Source organism: Megascapheus bottae, chromosome 4, assembly GCF_031878675.1.
Source record: "Megascapheus bottae isolate mThoBot1 chromosome 4, mThoBot2.hap1, whole genome shotgun sequence".
Lineage (NCBI taxonomy): Eukaryota > Metazoa > Chordata > Mammalia > Rodentia > Geomyidae > Megascapheus > Megascapheus bottae.
The window spans coordinates 30,944,068-30,961,350 of NC_143512.1; the positions used below are offsets into that span (position 1 = coordinate 30,944,068).

Here is a 17,283-nt window from a genome sequence, read left to right on the forward strand (position 1 = left end):
ATCAAGGAATCGAACCCAAGGCTTCATGTATGCTAGGCAAGCACTTTACTACTAGGCTCTGCTTCTGGCCCCAAGCAGGTCTTTTACTGTAATTCATAACAATCAGATCAAGACAAAATACTAACCATAAGCATTTTGCAATATTACTAACAGCAATCCTAAATAACTTGCCTTTGGGGGATGTACTGATTGTAAAAATTCCATGATTTTCTCTGTCTCAATGGCATTTTAAACAAAAGTGATAGAAGCAAAGAATTTCTTAGCAACTTGCTAGTAAGTACAGTGTTTAAGAAGACACAATAACAAGAAACAAAAATAGAAAAATAAATAATACAATGACTTGAAAGGTCTTAAAAGCGTCTAACACCTGAAATGGCAAGCCACAAAATGATAAGATTAATTAAAACTTTCCAACCTACAAATGAATTTAATTCAAAGTGATTTTATTATGATTCAAGTGACTTTTTTCAGATGCCAAGTTATAATTGGAGAACCCTTACTAAAATCCAGCTGTTGTCCACTAGCTTTTAATCATTTCTAACACAGAGTTAGAAAAGGTCTCATGCAGTCATTCATTGTGCCCTGATCTTTTAACTCTACTTCTGGATCAAGTTGAGTACCATCAACTTTATGCTGAATCCTACAAATTTGCACCTTTCACCACTAGAGGGAGAGAAAACACCAAATTGCATCTACTCTCAAAGTCAACACAGGGTCCAGGTACTGTACTTGTATTTTCCACCAGGTGTCAACAGAGAGGGGGGAAAAGATGATTATTATTTCACTTCAATTCAGGAATTCATAATTTTAAGTATGAGCATCTAAACTCTGAGATAAATGGTTTTCCCATAATTATATACTTGTACTCTATATACATTGAGTCCAAGAGACTGAGGAATGTCTTGTCAACTAAATTCCATCTACAAATTTTCAGTTTCTTTTGAACTAAATAGTAAGATTAATGAGTTTAGTTTAGACTCATAGACTCAGTCTATCCAAATACGCTTTGAAAAACAACTCTAAAAGGTTCAAACATGGACAAGTAAAAAGTTTTCCAAGTATTTTCGGTCATGTATATACAGTTCCAGATGTGTATTCTTAGTTTCTAGATTTCTTATTTTCTACATCTTACACGAAATTCTGTTACTTGACAGTAATCAAAGTGAGTTTAGGTCACTGCGTTCTGAATTTCAGGTTACTCTTTGTTAAACAGGATCATTCAAAAAGAAAAAAAAACGACACAGAAATTCAGAATAAAACTTGACAAAATGAAGCCACATTTATATAGCAAACCATCCTTCTTAAAATCCATCCCGTGTGCAACACTAATTTCTAACAAAGACTTTTTCCATCAGTAATAGATATTATGTCAGCTAAACTACCATGTCCTATGGTCCCTTACAAGGTAGCCCTTTGGGGGAGGGGAGACGTTTATCCTTAACTTCTGTGGTTGGACACAGGAGCTGTCACCGTCCCTTGGCTCTGCAAATCTAGTGTAGGTGGTGTCTTGAAAAAGGCCTTTTCCTTCCGTGGAGGAAGTGGTCACACATTTCCCCCTGGGGTCATCATTCAAATTGTGTGTGTGTGTGTGTTGTTTTTGGTGATAAAGAGATGACAGTGGAGGAGGAACCCGTGATCATTCAATAACACAGGATTCTCATCCTGGGCTCCTTGGGCCTGGATTGAGATCGTTTCCACCCAGTCTCCAAAGCATTTATTAGTATTTTGTTTTTGTTTTCTCATCCAAGCCAAGAATGCTCTTGAGTGTGGACAAGACTCCTGGTCTTTTGCTTGGTTACATTATCTTTTCTTAAATTCTTCAGATTAGGCTGCTGGGCCAACCAGATGCCGGCCCAACCGGTTTCTCCCAACACCCCCCACCCCCCACCCCCCTCCCAGCACCACCATCACCACCACCATGACCATCAACTCGGTTCACACAGCACTTTTTCCTCCACCCATCCAAGGCAGTTGAGCAAAAAATAAAACAAAACTAGAAAAGAAGAGCCTGCAGACCGGAGAGGGCGTGCGTGCAAGGCGTGCGTGCTGGCACGCTCGCAGCCGGTTCCTCCGCAGTTAGCCTGGTCTCTCCGTCCTCCCTCCCTCCCCTCGGCCCCCGTCCTGGCTCATTCATTCGGACTATCCCAGGGTGCTCGGTCAAGGGTCTCCCGACAGCACGACGAGGCTTTACGGTAGCCGGCCCTGCCAATCGCAGCCCACAATAAAGAGAAGTCGAGCCTCCCGACAGCCCCGTTGCCTTCTCCACGGCCGAGCTCCACACCTACTGTACCCGGGAGCGAGCGAGCGAGCAAGGCGTCGAGCGCGACCCGGGGGAGCGAGCCCCGGGGGCGCGGGCGGGCACGCGCAGGGAGGAGGGCGGAGAGCCGCCGCGGCGCTGCGCATGCGCGCTGGGGTTGTTTTTCACAAAGCTGCTCTTAAAGTGAGCTGGCAGGCTCCAGCCGCCCGTCTTTGTAAGGAGACCACTGAGACGAGCGGGAACGCGGAGCTGCAGCCGCCCTGCTGCTCTGGCTCACTTTTTAAGAAATCTCAATGAACTATTTGTAGAGAATCACTGATCCTGCCTGCGAGATTTTTTTTTAATTTTGTTTGTCTTTTAAGGGACACAGTCAAGGCACCGATCAGTGTTAGGTGAAGATCACATTTTATATGCGATCTTGACTTTTATTTCCTCCACCATTTTTTGTTTTGGGGTCTTACATTCTGTTTTTATAGATTTTTGTTGTTGTTGTTATAATCATGGTGCTGGGAAAGGTGAAGAGTTTGACAATAAGCTTCGACTGTCTTAATGACAGCAATGTCCCTGTATATTCTAGCGGGGATACTGTCTCAGGAAGGGTGAATTTAGAAGTTACTGGGGAAATCAGAGTAAAATCGCTGAAGATCCATGCAAGAGGACATGCGAAAGTACGCTGGACGGAATCTAGAAACGCCGGCTCCAATACTGCCTACACCCAGAATTACACTGAAGAAGTGGAGTATTTCAACCATAAAGACATCCTCATTGGGCACGAAAGAGGTGAGTTCTTGCAGCAGTCGTTAGGCACGTTTTCTTTAGGAAAAGACGTTTTCACCTTTTCCTCCCCCTTGAACGTGGCTCACTTCTACCTTAGCCCGGCACTTGGGTGAAGGTTAGTAAAGTTGGGAGACGGGGGTTTCTCTTGACGTTCCTCGTGTGTGTGAAAGCCGTAGTGCCAGCAGGCATCTGCAGAGCGACTGTACCCCTGTACCCGGCTTGGTCTGTGTCATAAGTAATGGATTTGCACCTCACTTGAAATTTCAACTTCAGTACCACCCGATCGTTTCACCAATAGGCTGTTGAATGAAATGCTTAAAAAAAAAAAAAAACTGCAGTCTTACAGTCTTAACAGCAGCTTTTCTTTTCTTTTTTTTCTTTTTCTTCTTTTTTTTTTTTTTTTACAACTCTGGGTTTAAAAATTTATCTCCAGTGCTGAAATGGAGCAACATTTTTTTTAAAGGGGGAAAAAAAAGGTCAATAGATGTGCTTGATTTTCTTTTTTTACACGTGCAAGACTTGATCATTGTTCTTTGATAAAGGATTGCTGTGGCTTATTTTGACATATGGTATCCAACACCCCACGTGTGTTTTCCCTTATTCTTTCCAATTCCTTCGAAAATGTACATGAAGCCTTCTTTATTTTAAAGGCTGGTAATCTGTCATTATGGTTAAGTATTAAGACAGTTTTAGAAGCCATGCAGGGTCAGTAATTTTCTTCCCGAGCATCATGTCTAACTTTGGAACGTGCATTCAATGAAACCCACGCCAGTCAGATGGAATTGAAAAGTCTAAAGGCACTACACAGGCTTTGGGGTTTTTTTGCTTACGAGACGAAAGATAAAGCATTGTCAAAAGGCAAAGGGGTCCAGAGGTTTCCAATCTATTGTTTAAATGGCTACATTGTGAAAATATAGGAGACTCTAAGCTTGTTTTTCTAAGTTTCCACCCTTTGTTAGAAGCGGTTCAATCCTGTTTCGGACCAGTTCTGGGGGGTGATGAGGAGGGGCGCTAGTTCTGCTCTCTGCAGATTGGTTACACGCGTCAGGTGGTGGAGATGACTTAATTCCTAGCCCAAGAAGAATATAATGTTAAAACTGGTTATGTAATTCATGCTTCTCCTTTTTTAATGCAGTATTTAGTGCAAATGTCGACAGTTTTTCAGAAAGAATAGAGATCTCTTTGCCTTTATTCTGTTTGAAATGTTACATCCCGGAGAAGTACTAATTCACTAAGTGAGAAATGAAGGATGCTTGGAGCTCCAGCATTACTGCATCATTGTGTGTGTGTGTGTGTGTGTGTGTGTGTGTGTGTGTGTGTGTGTGTGTGTGTAATATCAGGGAGGAAAATAAAATACTTAGGTGGGATTTTTGTCAGTTACACTGGGCTACTTTGCATTTTGAAGTAATTTCCAGTTCTCCCCGAGCGTTAGCACAGATAGGAAACGCAAGGGCCTATTGGCAATGCTGGGTTTTTGTTTGTTGGAAAACATACAGATGAGTTGATGTTTAAGCTTCCAAAACATTACACCCTTTTGGTTGGTATGAAATAAAAAGGGTGGGAAGAAACAAAGGTGCCCCTGTAAGAGTTCAGACTTGTAATGGTGGAAAAGTAGAACAATGAGTTAAGGCCTAAACACAGTCTCCTTCGTTGCACCATGATTTCCTGATGAAAGAACCTAAGTGCCCTGCACCCCACACGAGATCAGCCTCCCACCCCCCTCAAAAAACTAACGCTGCCACGCGAGGACGGGCTCCTTCCCCTAAGCTTGGAATAGTTTCAATGACTTAAAACTGGGAGCTCTCAAACTAGCCTGGTAGCCCAGGCCCCGCCCCGGGCGCCCGGCGACGGGCGGAGCTGGATTTGTTAGCCTGTTGCTAAGGCGATGCCAGGCCGCTGATTGGACTGGACCGCGGGTGGGTGGGGCGGGCCGGCGGGCTGGAACTGGTCCGGGCCGGGCTGGGAACCGGCGTGCGCCGGTAAAAGTCCCTCCAGAGCCGCCGCCCCGCCCCTGCCCATCTGCGGGCGCCGGTCCCGGGGCGCGCTCGGGGTCCTTGGTCACGTCGCACCCCGGTGGTCCCAGGGACCCCCCCCCCAGTTTCGGGTCTCAGACGGGGGACAGGCAGGGCCGCCTGCCGGCCTGGCCAGGTGCCCAGGGGCGCTGGGCGCAAGTTCCGTGAACTTGGATGGGGAGGGTGGGCGACACCTCTCCGTTTTTTGGGGGGGTCGGGTCTTCCCGTCGACCCCCAGATCCCTTTCCGCTGGAACAATGCTTACGTGCCAACCTGTCCAGTCCCCCCCGCATAGTTAGGCTACCTGAATGTGACCCGAGGATGGATGGCCCTGGCTGGCCCCCGGACAAGGGGAGCGACCTGGACATCTTGGGAGCGAGGGAGGTGGGCTCCGCAAAACCACCTCGCCCTTTCCTTCCTGCATACCCGTACCTCCCTCTCCGCGCCCCCCCCCCACTTCGAACACCCCTTTTTCTCCCTCGCGGCGACTGTGTGAAGGTGTCAGGGTGGCCCGAGCCAGATCGAACCGGTCCCCGGCTGGGGCGTGGAGAGCGGAAGCGCGGCGGCCCCGCCCCGCCCCGCCTCCCGGCCCCAGTAGGCTAGGTTGCGCGGGCGCGAGCGCGAGCGCCCTCCGCGCGACGTATGCCGAATGTATAGCGCGCGGGCGGAGGCGGCGGCGGCGGCGGAGGCAGCGGGAGCCGCGGCGGCGCGCGGGCGGGCCGGCTGGGATCTGCTCGCGCCGGTTTAGGCCGGTCCTCTCCTGCTCCAGTCTAGTTCTTGATTGACAGCCAGGCACTTGTTTACCACGGCGCGGCCGCGGCGGCTCGCCTCAATGAGACTGCTGAGCTGGCACAAAAAAAAAAAAAAGGAGCTAGACAGGAAGAAAGGGGAGAGGAGAGGAAGGCAAACTTTGGGCGCCCTCGAGGGGCGCGGGTGGGTGAGGCCCCAACTTGCCTCCTAGTTGTTGGGGGCGGGGGGAGGAGGTCCCTGGGAATGAAAAAGACTGCACAGTATCCCATGATTTTTTTTTTTATGGATAAAGCTGCGGACCCGGAGGTTGCCCCCCACCCCTTTGATGAAGGGGCGCACCCTGGGGTGCGTGCGTATTCAGGACCTCGGGTTGTGGAGAGCCCAATGGCAGCATGGGGTGTTCGCCCCAGGAGCCTAATTATGAGGGTACCTGCACCTGGAAAACCTCAGTGCCTGTGTCTTACCTAGCCAGAAAGCTGCCTTGCAAGAGCCATTTTAATGATCCACAGCCCCTCCACACCATTCTGGTCAAAAAGAAATTGGTTTTAAAATGAAAGGTCAAGCTTTCCCTCCCCCCCGCCCAACACCCCCACCACTTTCTCTCACCACCCCCCTCTCCAGCAACTGGAAGCTACTTTAATTAGATTTCATTATTGCAAGGGTGTTGGAGGCAACATACTGTTTCCTTCCAAGCGGGCACATTTTTAAATGCTATTCCTTGTCATTAAAGTCTACTTTGTATCAATGTGAAGTCTAGCTATTGCTAGGATGGACTATATTCTAGATCAGCCATTATTTTTAGATGTGAAACTCAAGCTGGAAAAAAAAAAATCACTGTTCCTGTTTTGTTTTGAAGTACCAACCTTTTTGACAAGGTTTCCTGGTGGTTTTTCGAATTGTGATCTGTAGATTCTATCCAATAACGTTAGTTCTTATTCCCCAGCACACACAACCCCCCCCCACCATGGCCTTATTTGTTCCTGAAAGGCTTTCTTTTGTACACATTACAGTCTTGATATGATTTTCAAGTGAATAATTGCAGGTAGAAAGATGACTTATGATCAGAGACTTAAGTGTTTCCGGGGGAAAATAAATTACACATGGTTAGCTATTGTTTGGGTTATTTTCCATTTTAAAAACCAGCCTGGAGCCCGGAGTTTGGCCTACTGGTAGAACGCTTGCCTAGTATGCAAGCACGAAGACCAGGGTTCGATTCTTCCTTACCACATACATAGAAAAAAAGCTGGAAGTGGTTCTGTGGCTCAAGTGGTAGACCACTAGTCTTGAGGGAAAAAGCCCAAGGACAGTATTCGGGCCCTGAATTCAGTTTGCCATCCTGAGGTGTGTAGACATTTTATAACAACTTTTGATTTTCTTTTTATGTTTTTCTAGATGATGATAATTCTGAAGAAGGCTTCAACACTATTCATTCAGGAAGACATGAGTACGCATTCAGCTTCGAGCTTCCACAGACGTAAGTATATGAAGTAGCTAGGCATTTTTCATAGATACCCCTAGGCAAAAGCAGCCTTTTAAAAGTAAATTTAAGTATCTTAGATATTTTTTTAAAGAAAAAAACCCTTTTCATTACATAAACTTGCTAGAGGAAAACAATATATTAAACATAAGAAGCTACCTTTAATATAGAGTGGCAAAAAATTATAGAAGGCCAATTCAATGACTAGTGCTGTCCTAAAGTCTATGTTTGAAAAACAACAGTATCTCATTACTGTTGGTAGGAAGTGCAAGCCAAATAATATAAATTATATATTATCATTTTTCTTCAGAAAGGAGTACTTGGCAAGTCTCAGTGGTGGCCATTTGTGAAAATTCAGTTTTCTGCCTTTTCTGCTAGTGGAAATCATTATTAGTAAATGTAGAAAGTAGGTTGTCTGGCATGACCTTGCAGTCCTGTTCTTTAGATAGGAATTCAGAAGCATTTGTATACTGGGAAAGCCCCTCAAAGTGCTATTTCCTGCATTGTAAAGCAGATGACCCTCAGAAATGCCATCGCATAATCCTGGGGCTCTCCTACATTTTTAATAATAAACAATTGGGAGACACAATTCAAATTGTTTTAAATGATGACTATTAACAAATATTAAAACCTGAAAACTGGCACGTGTACTAATTGCTCAGGAGGATAAACTTTAAGCTATAGAAGAATTTTTTGTTTGTGCCATATATATATAACTATATTTGTTGTATTCTAGACTTCAGTTGGTATATGTGCATTGATTTCGTAAGTCATTTTATTGGATTATCTTTTTTTTTATCTGAGGTAAAGTCACTTAACATAAATCAGAAAAACTAACATGTAGTAGACAATGTAGAAGTACATTTTATTTCTTTGTACTATATCAATGAATGGGGAAGCCTACAAAGGACATGGTAGTGCTTCTACCAATTTAAGCTACTACTCCGTTTTGTAAATAACTGAAGCTTGGAAATTACTGTAATGCAGTTATATAAAACAGACTACTTATTAAAACGAGTTTCTGCAAGTAATCTGGAAATCTGGACAACTTCGGAAACAATTCTAATTTCTTTTGAGATAGGTCAACAGTAATATTTCTTTTCCTTGCATAGAAAGTAAACTTTGAAAACACAGCCCAAAGATAATTAAAAATATGAGTAAACTGGGAAATATAAAGTCAATTTCAGTAGACTTATGTAATGGGACATTTTTGAAATTGATGCTATTTTGAATGTTTCTGAACTTTAATTAGTTGCTATGAAAAGAGGTAATGATTCCTAGCTAATAAGAATTAGACTACAATAGGGAATTTGGTCTGTGTTTCCTAAAAAGTAGTATTAAAGCCATCCTGTTTTCTTATTTCCGTTTTGAGGCTTGAACCCAGAGCTTCACATTTGATACATGGGGTATACCACTGAGCTATATGACCAACCCTTTTAACTTTCTGTTTAAAATTCAGATCTTAACAAGAATTGTTCATTATGCTTCCATAATTTTGCCACCACCATTAAAAGTAGCCTCTTTTTAGTTTAAGAAATTGTGCTCTTCTAGCTTTTTAAAACAAAAATTCCCATAACATTGGACTGTTACCTGTTATCAACTATTATTTGGAAATAAGAGTTTTTTGTTTTTTTGTTTTTTTTCCCCACTGACTTATCCCTTTGGAAAACTTGTAAAGTCTGACGTTTTGATACCTGATTGGTGCATATACAGTACAATCTGTTAGTATTTTTCTTCTGAACTACTGTATGGATTTTTGGAAAGAGGTATAAGATTAATATATTAACCTTTATATTCTACACAGACCACTTGCTACCTCATTCGAAGGCCGACATGGCAGTGTGCGCTATTGGGTGAAAGCCGAATTGCACAGGCCTTGGCTTCTACCAGTAAAATTAAAGAAGGAATTTACAGTCTTTGAGCATATAGATATCAACACTCCTTCATTACTGGTAAGAATTGACTGAGTCTTCATCCTTTGGTTTTGGAATATAAAGAATAAATTATGCAATCTTCGTACCTTTAAAATAATATTTTTTAATTCCATAAAAAATGATACAGTAAAGAGCACACAAATTAATGAAAAACATGCTCATAATTTTTTTATATAAAGATAACTTGAAAAGTAAGACCAGTATGTAGTTTGCAATAGCAGCTTCCTCAGAATAGATCAATAACAGTAACAAGAACAAAAAAATCTGTTCTTTGAACGTTTATTGTGAAAGAGGAACAGTAGTATCACCGTGATATTATCACGTAATTGAAAATGTCAGTCTAAAATTTGTACTACATTGCATTATTCCAACTAGGGATAGTTGTCAAATGATGGGGAATCATCACTTTCCTGAAAAATTTTAATCCCTCTGTAAAATCGGCCTTTGTAAATTACTTTCTGAGATTAATTGACTTTTTGTTTTATTTCGTTTAAACAAATGGTGACATCTTTAAAGTAAATGAGAATTCTAACTTTATAATGTTTTATATATAGATAGATACAGGTATCTATATCTATCTATATGAGTTATTATATTCTCAAAGATGTTAACATTTGGGATTCTGACCAAGTTATTTCCTTTACTGCCTTTCCTTAATGCAGTTTAAATGGAACGTGGAAAGGGTTTTTTTGTTTGTTTGTTTGTTTTGATTTTTAATTACTGTATATGTAAATACTGGGTTCAAACTGTGTATGTAGATTTAGGGTATCAAGACTTTGCTTTTCTTCTAATGAATGGAAATGTATATGAAGGTAAAAATGGTAAAATTCAGAAATCATTGGTTAAGAAAAAAGTTTATTTAGGTACAAGAGGGGGAAACAATTCTCTTAATCATAAAGTCTCTTAATTTTAAGATTGCCTTTTAGAATGTTCGGTAAGTTTACCAGTTCACATATTGATCTTTTCCTCTTAATTTTATTTCTTACAGTCACCCCAAGCAGGCACAAAAGAAAAGACTCTCTGTTGCTGGTTCTGTACCTCAGGCCCAATATCCTTAAGTGCCAAAATTGAAAGGAAGGGCTATACCCCAGGTACGTTTGAGATCAGTCCCCACAGAAAATCCTCTTGCTTCATTGAGCACCACATGATATAATGATAAACATACAATCATAAACATGATTCAATATTCGTTGATAAAATAACATGAATTGTGCTTACCTATTTTCCTAAATTGGAATGTGATATTCATTTTCATATAGTTACTATAAATTACTTGGTCATTTTTATGACTCTTAAGTTACTTGCTTTCTCATAGGATCTGTGTAACTAATTGAACTTTGTAACATTAAGAATCTATCGTCTGATTTGGTGGCAGGACAGTCTGGGGGGGGGTATGTTGTTCTTGTTGTTATGTTTCAATTTAATATTTTAAATACTAAATACAACTTTTCTTTCCCTCCCTCTAGGTGAATCAATTCAGATATTTGCTGAGATTGAGAATTGCTCTTCCCGAATGGTGGTGCCAAAGGCAGCCATTTACCAAACACAGGCCTTCTATGCCAAAGGGAAAATGAAGGAAGTAAAACAGCTTGTGGCTAACTTGCGTGGAGAATCCTTATCATCTGGAAAGACAGACACATGGAATGGCAAATTGCTGAAAATTCCACCAGTTTCACCCTCTATTCTTGATTGTAGTATAATCCGTGTGGAGTATTCACTAATGGTATGTGTTGATTTTAACAGTCTTTTGTTCTTGTCCTAAATGCATGAGAGTGTAATTTAGTCTTACATCTAGAGTTTGAATTTTGTATTCCACATGTACCGGTAGATACGAATATGTATGAATGGTTAATTTCATGAACAGGATTGTACATGAGGCTTATCATATATATAAAACATTGAGTGAGTGGTGACCTCAGCCACATGAACATTCATTGGGTTGTTTTTTAAATATTTATACTTGAATTTCTAACCCAGTGTCTCTCTTCAACATTTCAGGTATATGTGGATATTCCTGGAGCTATGGATTTATTTCTTAATTTGCCTCTTGTCATTGGTACCATTCCTCTCCATCCATTCGGTAGCCGAACCTCAAGTGTAAGCAGTCAATGTAGCATGAACATGAACTGGCTTGGGTTATCCCTACCTGAAAGACCTGAAGGTAATTTGCTAATACGTATCATTTTATATATCTACATATCTACATATATATATATATATATTGGTTTATTTTATTTTACGTTTTTGCCAGTCCTGGGGCTTGAACACAGTCCTTAGGGCCTGGGTACAGTCCTTGGACACTGATTGTTCAAGGATAGCACTCTGACACTTGAGCAGCTCCTTTTCCAGCTTTTTCTGTATATGTGGTACTGAGGAATCTTCATGCATGCTAGGCAAGCACTCTCCCACAAGGCTATGTGCCCATCATTATATTAAGAACTTTGCTTGCTTTTGATGTTTTATGACCCTAGATTTGTCCTTCCTTAAAGAGAATCAATATGTCCCAGTTGTAATTTAAGATCATGTCTCCTTTGTTTAATCACCAATTACTGTTTTATGATGACATTCCTTTTTAATACCTATTATTCTGTGTATTTTGACATGCATAAGAACGTGCTGTTCGAATTGCGTGTATCTTTTTCCTTCAGCACCACCAAGTTATGCAGAAGTGGTAACAGAGGAACAAAGGCGAAATAATTTGGCACCAGTGAGTGCTTGTGCTGACTTTGAGAGAGCGCTTCAAGGACCACTGTTTGCATATATCCAGGAGTTCCGGTTTTTGCCGCCTCCTCTTTATTCAGAGGTAAGCACCAACTCAAGTGTGAAATATACTGGAACTTTTAGAAAATAGCATTTCAGACTTCTAGAACACACAATTACATAGTAAACCAGGAGGATTGGTACACACATATAATTCCAGCAGTTGGACAGCCTAAACTGTGTAACAATACTCTACCTCAAGAACCAAAAGAAAAACATAGTTACAACTGGATTGTCATGCTAATAAAGCAATTTAGAACATCAGATTAAAAGTTAGGGTTGTCAGATCTACTTAGTTTGACATGAAAGTATTTATTGAGAATATAAGATAATGTTCTGACCTCAGGTTAAATAAATCATTTATATCTTTAAAGAAACAATTATTTCCAACCATCAGTAGAAAAAGCTGGCTTTTGCAAACATTTGATTAAATAGCTAAAATTATCTTACTCATGATCCTTTTCCAATTTTTAGTATTCTTAGTCAAAGGGGGAAAAAAGTTTCCACATAACTTCATACACAACAAGAACAAATGCTGAGACTATTCTTTTTCATCTCAGCTAAACATATAACGTGAATAACCTGGGTACTTATTTGGGAACAATGAACCTAGAAGCAACATACTACATAAATAATGGCAGCACATATCTTGAGAGGCAGCTTGCATATTGTACTTTGGGAATGAAGGAGGCTTCTGTGAGAAGCTGATCAGGAACCCTGAGTCTTAAAGAATAACTGGTGTGTCAAAGGTGGAATCACCCAGACAGGTAGAACAGCATAGGTAAAGGCAAAAAGGGAGGAAGAGGATTAACAGTTTCACAGTTTTCACAATTACTGGAGCATAGTAGGCCATGGAAGTAAACCTCCATAACATCTCTTTATAAATCATGAGAATTAGCTTGTTCTTTTGGTTACTGTAGTTTCTACCATTTTTTTTTACAGTATTTCATTTCATGCGCTCTCAAGTTAAACATAAAGACAGTTATTTCTCTTCAACAAACTGCTCTTTTGTGGTACGAGGGTTGGAAAATAGGGCTTGACCCACTTCCTTGGCACTTTTTGCTTTAGTTATTTTTTCAGATAGAATCTTGCGTTTTTGCCCAGGATTGGCCTCAGAAGTGATCTTCCAACCTTTGCCTCCTTAGGAGTCAACATTAAAAATGTGCTCCACGAAGCCTTACTTTTACTTGTTCTTTGAGATACACGTCTTGATGACTTTTTAGTTAGAGCATGCCTTCATCTTCACCTCCTAAATGACAGAGGTTACAGGCATTCACCAGCACTTCTGGCTACGCATCTTTTTTTTTTTTTTTTTTTTTTTTTGCTCTGTCATGGGACCTGAACTCTGGGCCTGGGCATTGTCCCAAGCTCTTCAGCTTAAGGCTACCACCCTACACCTGGAGCCATAGCGCCACTTCTGGTTTTGTGGTGGTTAATTGGAAATAAGAGTCTCAGGAACTTTGGTGCCCAGGCTATCCTTAGATCGCAGCCTCCTGAGTAGCTAGAATTATAGGCATGAGCCACTGAGGCCGGCTCACATTTTTTTAGCTATATACCTGGAACATGAAAATACTTTTCATTGCTCTTCATTTCAGAATCTGTTCTTGAAATTTTTTGACTAGACATTTTCCCTATCCAGTTTAGAAAAATGCTAGTATGTGCAGGTGTTCTGCCACTTGTTAAAGATTTTGTTACTATATAAAGGCCCTCATTTCTGACATGACAATTCCTGGCTGACTAGGAGTCAATTAAAAGACAACAGTTTAGGCATATGTATCCTTCTTTTTGACATCTTTGTCAGAACAAAAGGAACTTATCCCTAGAATAGGTTTAAGGTGTTATTATAAGTAGGGGTTTTTGTTTTGGCCACTTTTTCCTTCAGAAATATCTTTTACCTAAAGCTGCTGAGGCACTTTTAAGGTATTCCATATTTTAATGAAAGTGGGCAGATCTTAACCAAAAAATGTTCTGGTAAAATACATTTAACCCACCTATGTGCTCCTCTATACCCATTCTCCTTGAGAATCAATTGAAATATTAAGGAAGCAAATGAAGTTACTGCAGCCTGATGGAAACTCCAGGCTCTTAATCATTGTCACACACACACTATATCTTTTGGGCCCCGCCCCTACTTTTTTTTTTTTTGTTGTTGTTGTTATTCAATTGTTATTACAAAGGTGATATACAGAGGTGTTACAGTCACATAAGTCTGGTAATAAAGTACATTTCCGGGCCAGGGGTTTGGCCTAGTGGTAGAGCGCTTGCCTAGCATGTGCGAAGACACGGGTTCGATTCCTCAATACCACATACATAGGAAAATGCCGGAAGTGGTGCTGAGGCTCAGGTGGTAGAGCTCTAGCCTCGAAAGTCCAAGGACAGTGCTCAGGCCTCGAGCTCAAGCCCAGGTTGGCAAATAAATAAATTAATTAATTAATAAATTAATTTAAAAAATAGTGTTTCCTTTTGGACAATATCACCCCTTTCCTTATGCCTAAAACATTTTTTGCACAATTTCATTATTTCCAAAGCTTTTGGGAAGAGATGAATTGGCTTTTTGTATACAAGACAATAAAAGGGGTACTGTTGCTTTGAAAATACCCCTATTTGGTATTTGAGTTTTAAGTGCTACTAAAGGCTGAGAAAATATATTTCCAGTGAGGACTTCATTAATTTTTATAAAAGTGAACTATTCAGGAATACCTTTGTAAAGTTCTTAACCTAGTATTTGAATACCAAGCACCTTATATAGCATTTGAGACAGAAAAGGAATAATAAGGTACTAATTTGCCAACATTTAGTGTGTGATTTCTGATTACATATTTTGTTACCTTTCTTGACTAGATCTCACAGTTGCTGGTTTGCTGTGTTGTCCCGTGGTCTCATCAAATAATCTCAACAATTTTTCTTTGTTCTAGATTGATCCAAATCCTGATCAGTCTTCTGAGGACAGACCATCCTGCCCCTCTCGTTGAAGAAACACTTGGCTGAATCAAGTTGATGTGGGTTCCGAACTGTGTCTCTTCCGGCTGAGGACAGAGGAGTATCATGGAGACACGTTTTCAGAGGAAGTGGAATTGCTTTTGCCCAGAGAAATGGCGAATACATGAAACAACCAGTGGTCTTGCTTTAGAAGCCTCTAGCAACCTTCTGGGACTGCTCCAACTAGCTTGAAGATCTAAGTGTTTTTCCTTTAAAACTGGCACATACTAAGAGCAGTCTTAACCTATGGTCATACGTGTCACGTGTCAAGACACATTGTAAAGAAGGATAATTTCCTTCTTTTGATTTGAAAATTTGCACATGCTCAATGCTTACATTGTGCAGTTCAATGTCACTACAGCTTTTTTTTTTTTCCATTGATGCCAGACTCTTGATACTCTTTTAAAACTTGTTTGTGATCAGCACAACAAGGAACAAAAAGAAAGCTTTGAAAAAACTCTTATATGAAAAAGACGCACTGACATTTTTTTTTAATTTAATATAGCCTGGACTTTACCTGCGTATGCACATGCTCAGAATTGTCCTGCTAGGCTGACCATATATCACCTCTTCAGCTTGGATCCTATTGTGGATTTTATTTACAAACATCAAATGCCTTCAAGCCAATCCTTTTTGCTGTATGTTTTGCAGCCTACTGTAGTAGATCCGCAACAGATAAGTAGGGGGATAAAGAAAAAAAGATAGAAGAGGAAGCTGATATAAGACTGTCAAGATTGTATACCTTCTTGGTTTCTTGGGAGAATTTGTTGCCTTTCTACTATTACAGCAAAGCAGCATTTGTTACTGACTGCCTAAAATCACTTAATCTCAGGTGAATGCATCACTTGCCAAACTGTTGGAATGCTATTTGTGTTTTGTTGCACTGTTATTTTCTGTTATTGTTGTTGTTGTTTATTTGGTTGGCTTTTTGGAGAGGGAAATTTGGAAACGGGACATACACAAAAGTGATAATCCACCCACATCCCCTTTTTATCATTGCATACAAGATGAAAGTAGCAGAACTAAGAATGAAGTAGAGAAAGACAGTAGGGCAGGCACCAGCAAAGAGTTCAGGGCTTTTGCTCTTAAGAATTATTTTTATTATTTTAAAATGATGGAAGCTTTCCAGTCACTGGGGAAAAAAGGGAGAAGTTCATTTATTTTTATACAGAGTTACTTAATTACCTCCAAAACACACATGTTGAAAATCATTTTTGCTGATGCTGAGTATTTTTATGAACAGTAATATGGTGATGAGTCTGATTTACATATGTTATTCTCCTCAAGCTTGACAGTATGAAAACCCAAATTTATTGCAAAAGCACTAACTTCACTAGTATGGTTGCTCTATAGAATAAAGCTTGTACGTGTGCGTGTGCACACTGTGTGCATGTGTGTGTGTGTGTGTGTGTGTGTGTGTGTATACATGTACATGTGTATAGTGTAAGAGAGAGAGGGAGATGGCTTTTCTTACTGAATTTTTTCCAGTAAACAATTTGCTAAACATGAGTAGTCACTCAGAGTATCTATAGGTAAATTATTTTTAAGATAATTTATAGTTCAGTCATAACTATACCAGCATTCATGATAACATCTCAAACTGTATCTTCCAAAGTACTGAGTATGCTGATATGTTTTTAGAAGGACCTCAGCTTCAAACTATCAGCTCTTCATGACAATCAGCATTTTTGATGCAACATATGTGTGAAATGGATGTCATGTCTATCTTTCCCTTTGACCCCATAGTTAATAAGGTGGCTGAAAATAATAACTCTGGCTTGGTGCTGACCCGGTTAATTTCTGTCTTAAAGCTTCAAACAAAATAGGCTTTTCCATAAGTGGCCTTTAAGAAAACATGGAAGACAATTCATGTTTGAAATAATGCTGACAGGGTGAAGAAAGCCCGGTGTAAAAAATGAATCGCGTTTTAAGTGATTCAGTTAAAGGGTTTGGGCTCCCGTAGCAAACTAATACTAGATAACAAGGAAATGGGGGTGAAGTATTTTTTTATTGTTGTTACATCATTTTGTGAATGTCCCCCTCAAAAGAAGCTGATGGAATATTTGGCATAAAGGGCATTTGGTGGTTTTATTTTTGTTGGGGGGGGGATTGTCAGAAAGACCCCTTTTCTTTTCTCTTATGTCTGACTAGGGAACAATTGTTGATATGCATAGCATTGGAATACTTATTACCATATTCTCTTAAAAATAACATGAAACAAGAATGACCAATATTCAACTGATTGGCACTGGGTCACAAAATGTGATAAAAATTTTAAATTTGTAAAACCTTATTAAAGTTTTGTTTTCCATTCAAGTATTTCTTTACTCTTATTTA

General features: G+C 40.4%; 1 protein-coding gene across 2 annotated transcripts; it reads left to right on the forward strand.

Annotated features, from left to right (window-relative positions):
- Positions 1–2,470: 2,470 nt before the first annotated feature.
- Positions 2,471–16,319, forward strand: Arrdc3 (arrestin domain containing 3). 2 transcript variants are annotated; one of them, XM_090331645.1, is made up of 8 exons: positions 2,471–3,037; positions 7,189–7,270; positions 9,078–9,225; positions 10,196–10,298; positions 10,674–10,930; positions 11,206–11,368; positions 11,856–12,010; positions 14,883–16,319. In XM_090331645.1, the coding sequence occupies exons 1-8, from the start codon at positions 2,758–2,760 to the stop codon at positions 14,937–14,939; spliced, it is 1,245 nt and encodes a 414-aa protein (XP_090187771.1). In that variant the 5' UTR covers positions 2,471–2,757; the 3' UTR covers positions 14,940–16,319. The 2 variants fall into 2 exon arrangements, with proteins under 2 accessions (XP_090187771.1, XP_090187772.1); XM_090331646.1 differs by lacking the exons at positions 2,471–3,037; positions 9,078–9,225 and having other exon boundaries at positions 7,187–7,270.
- The last annotated feature ends 964 nt before the right edge of the window (positions 16,320–17,283 follow it).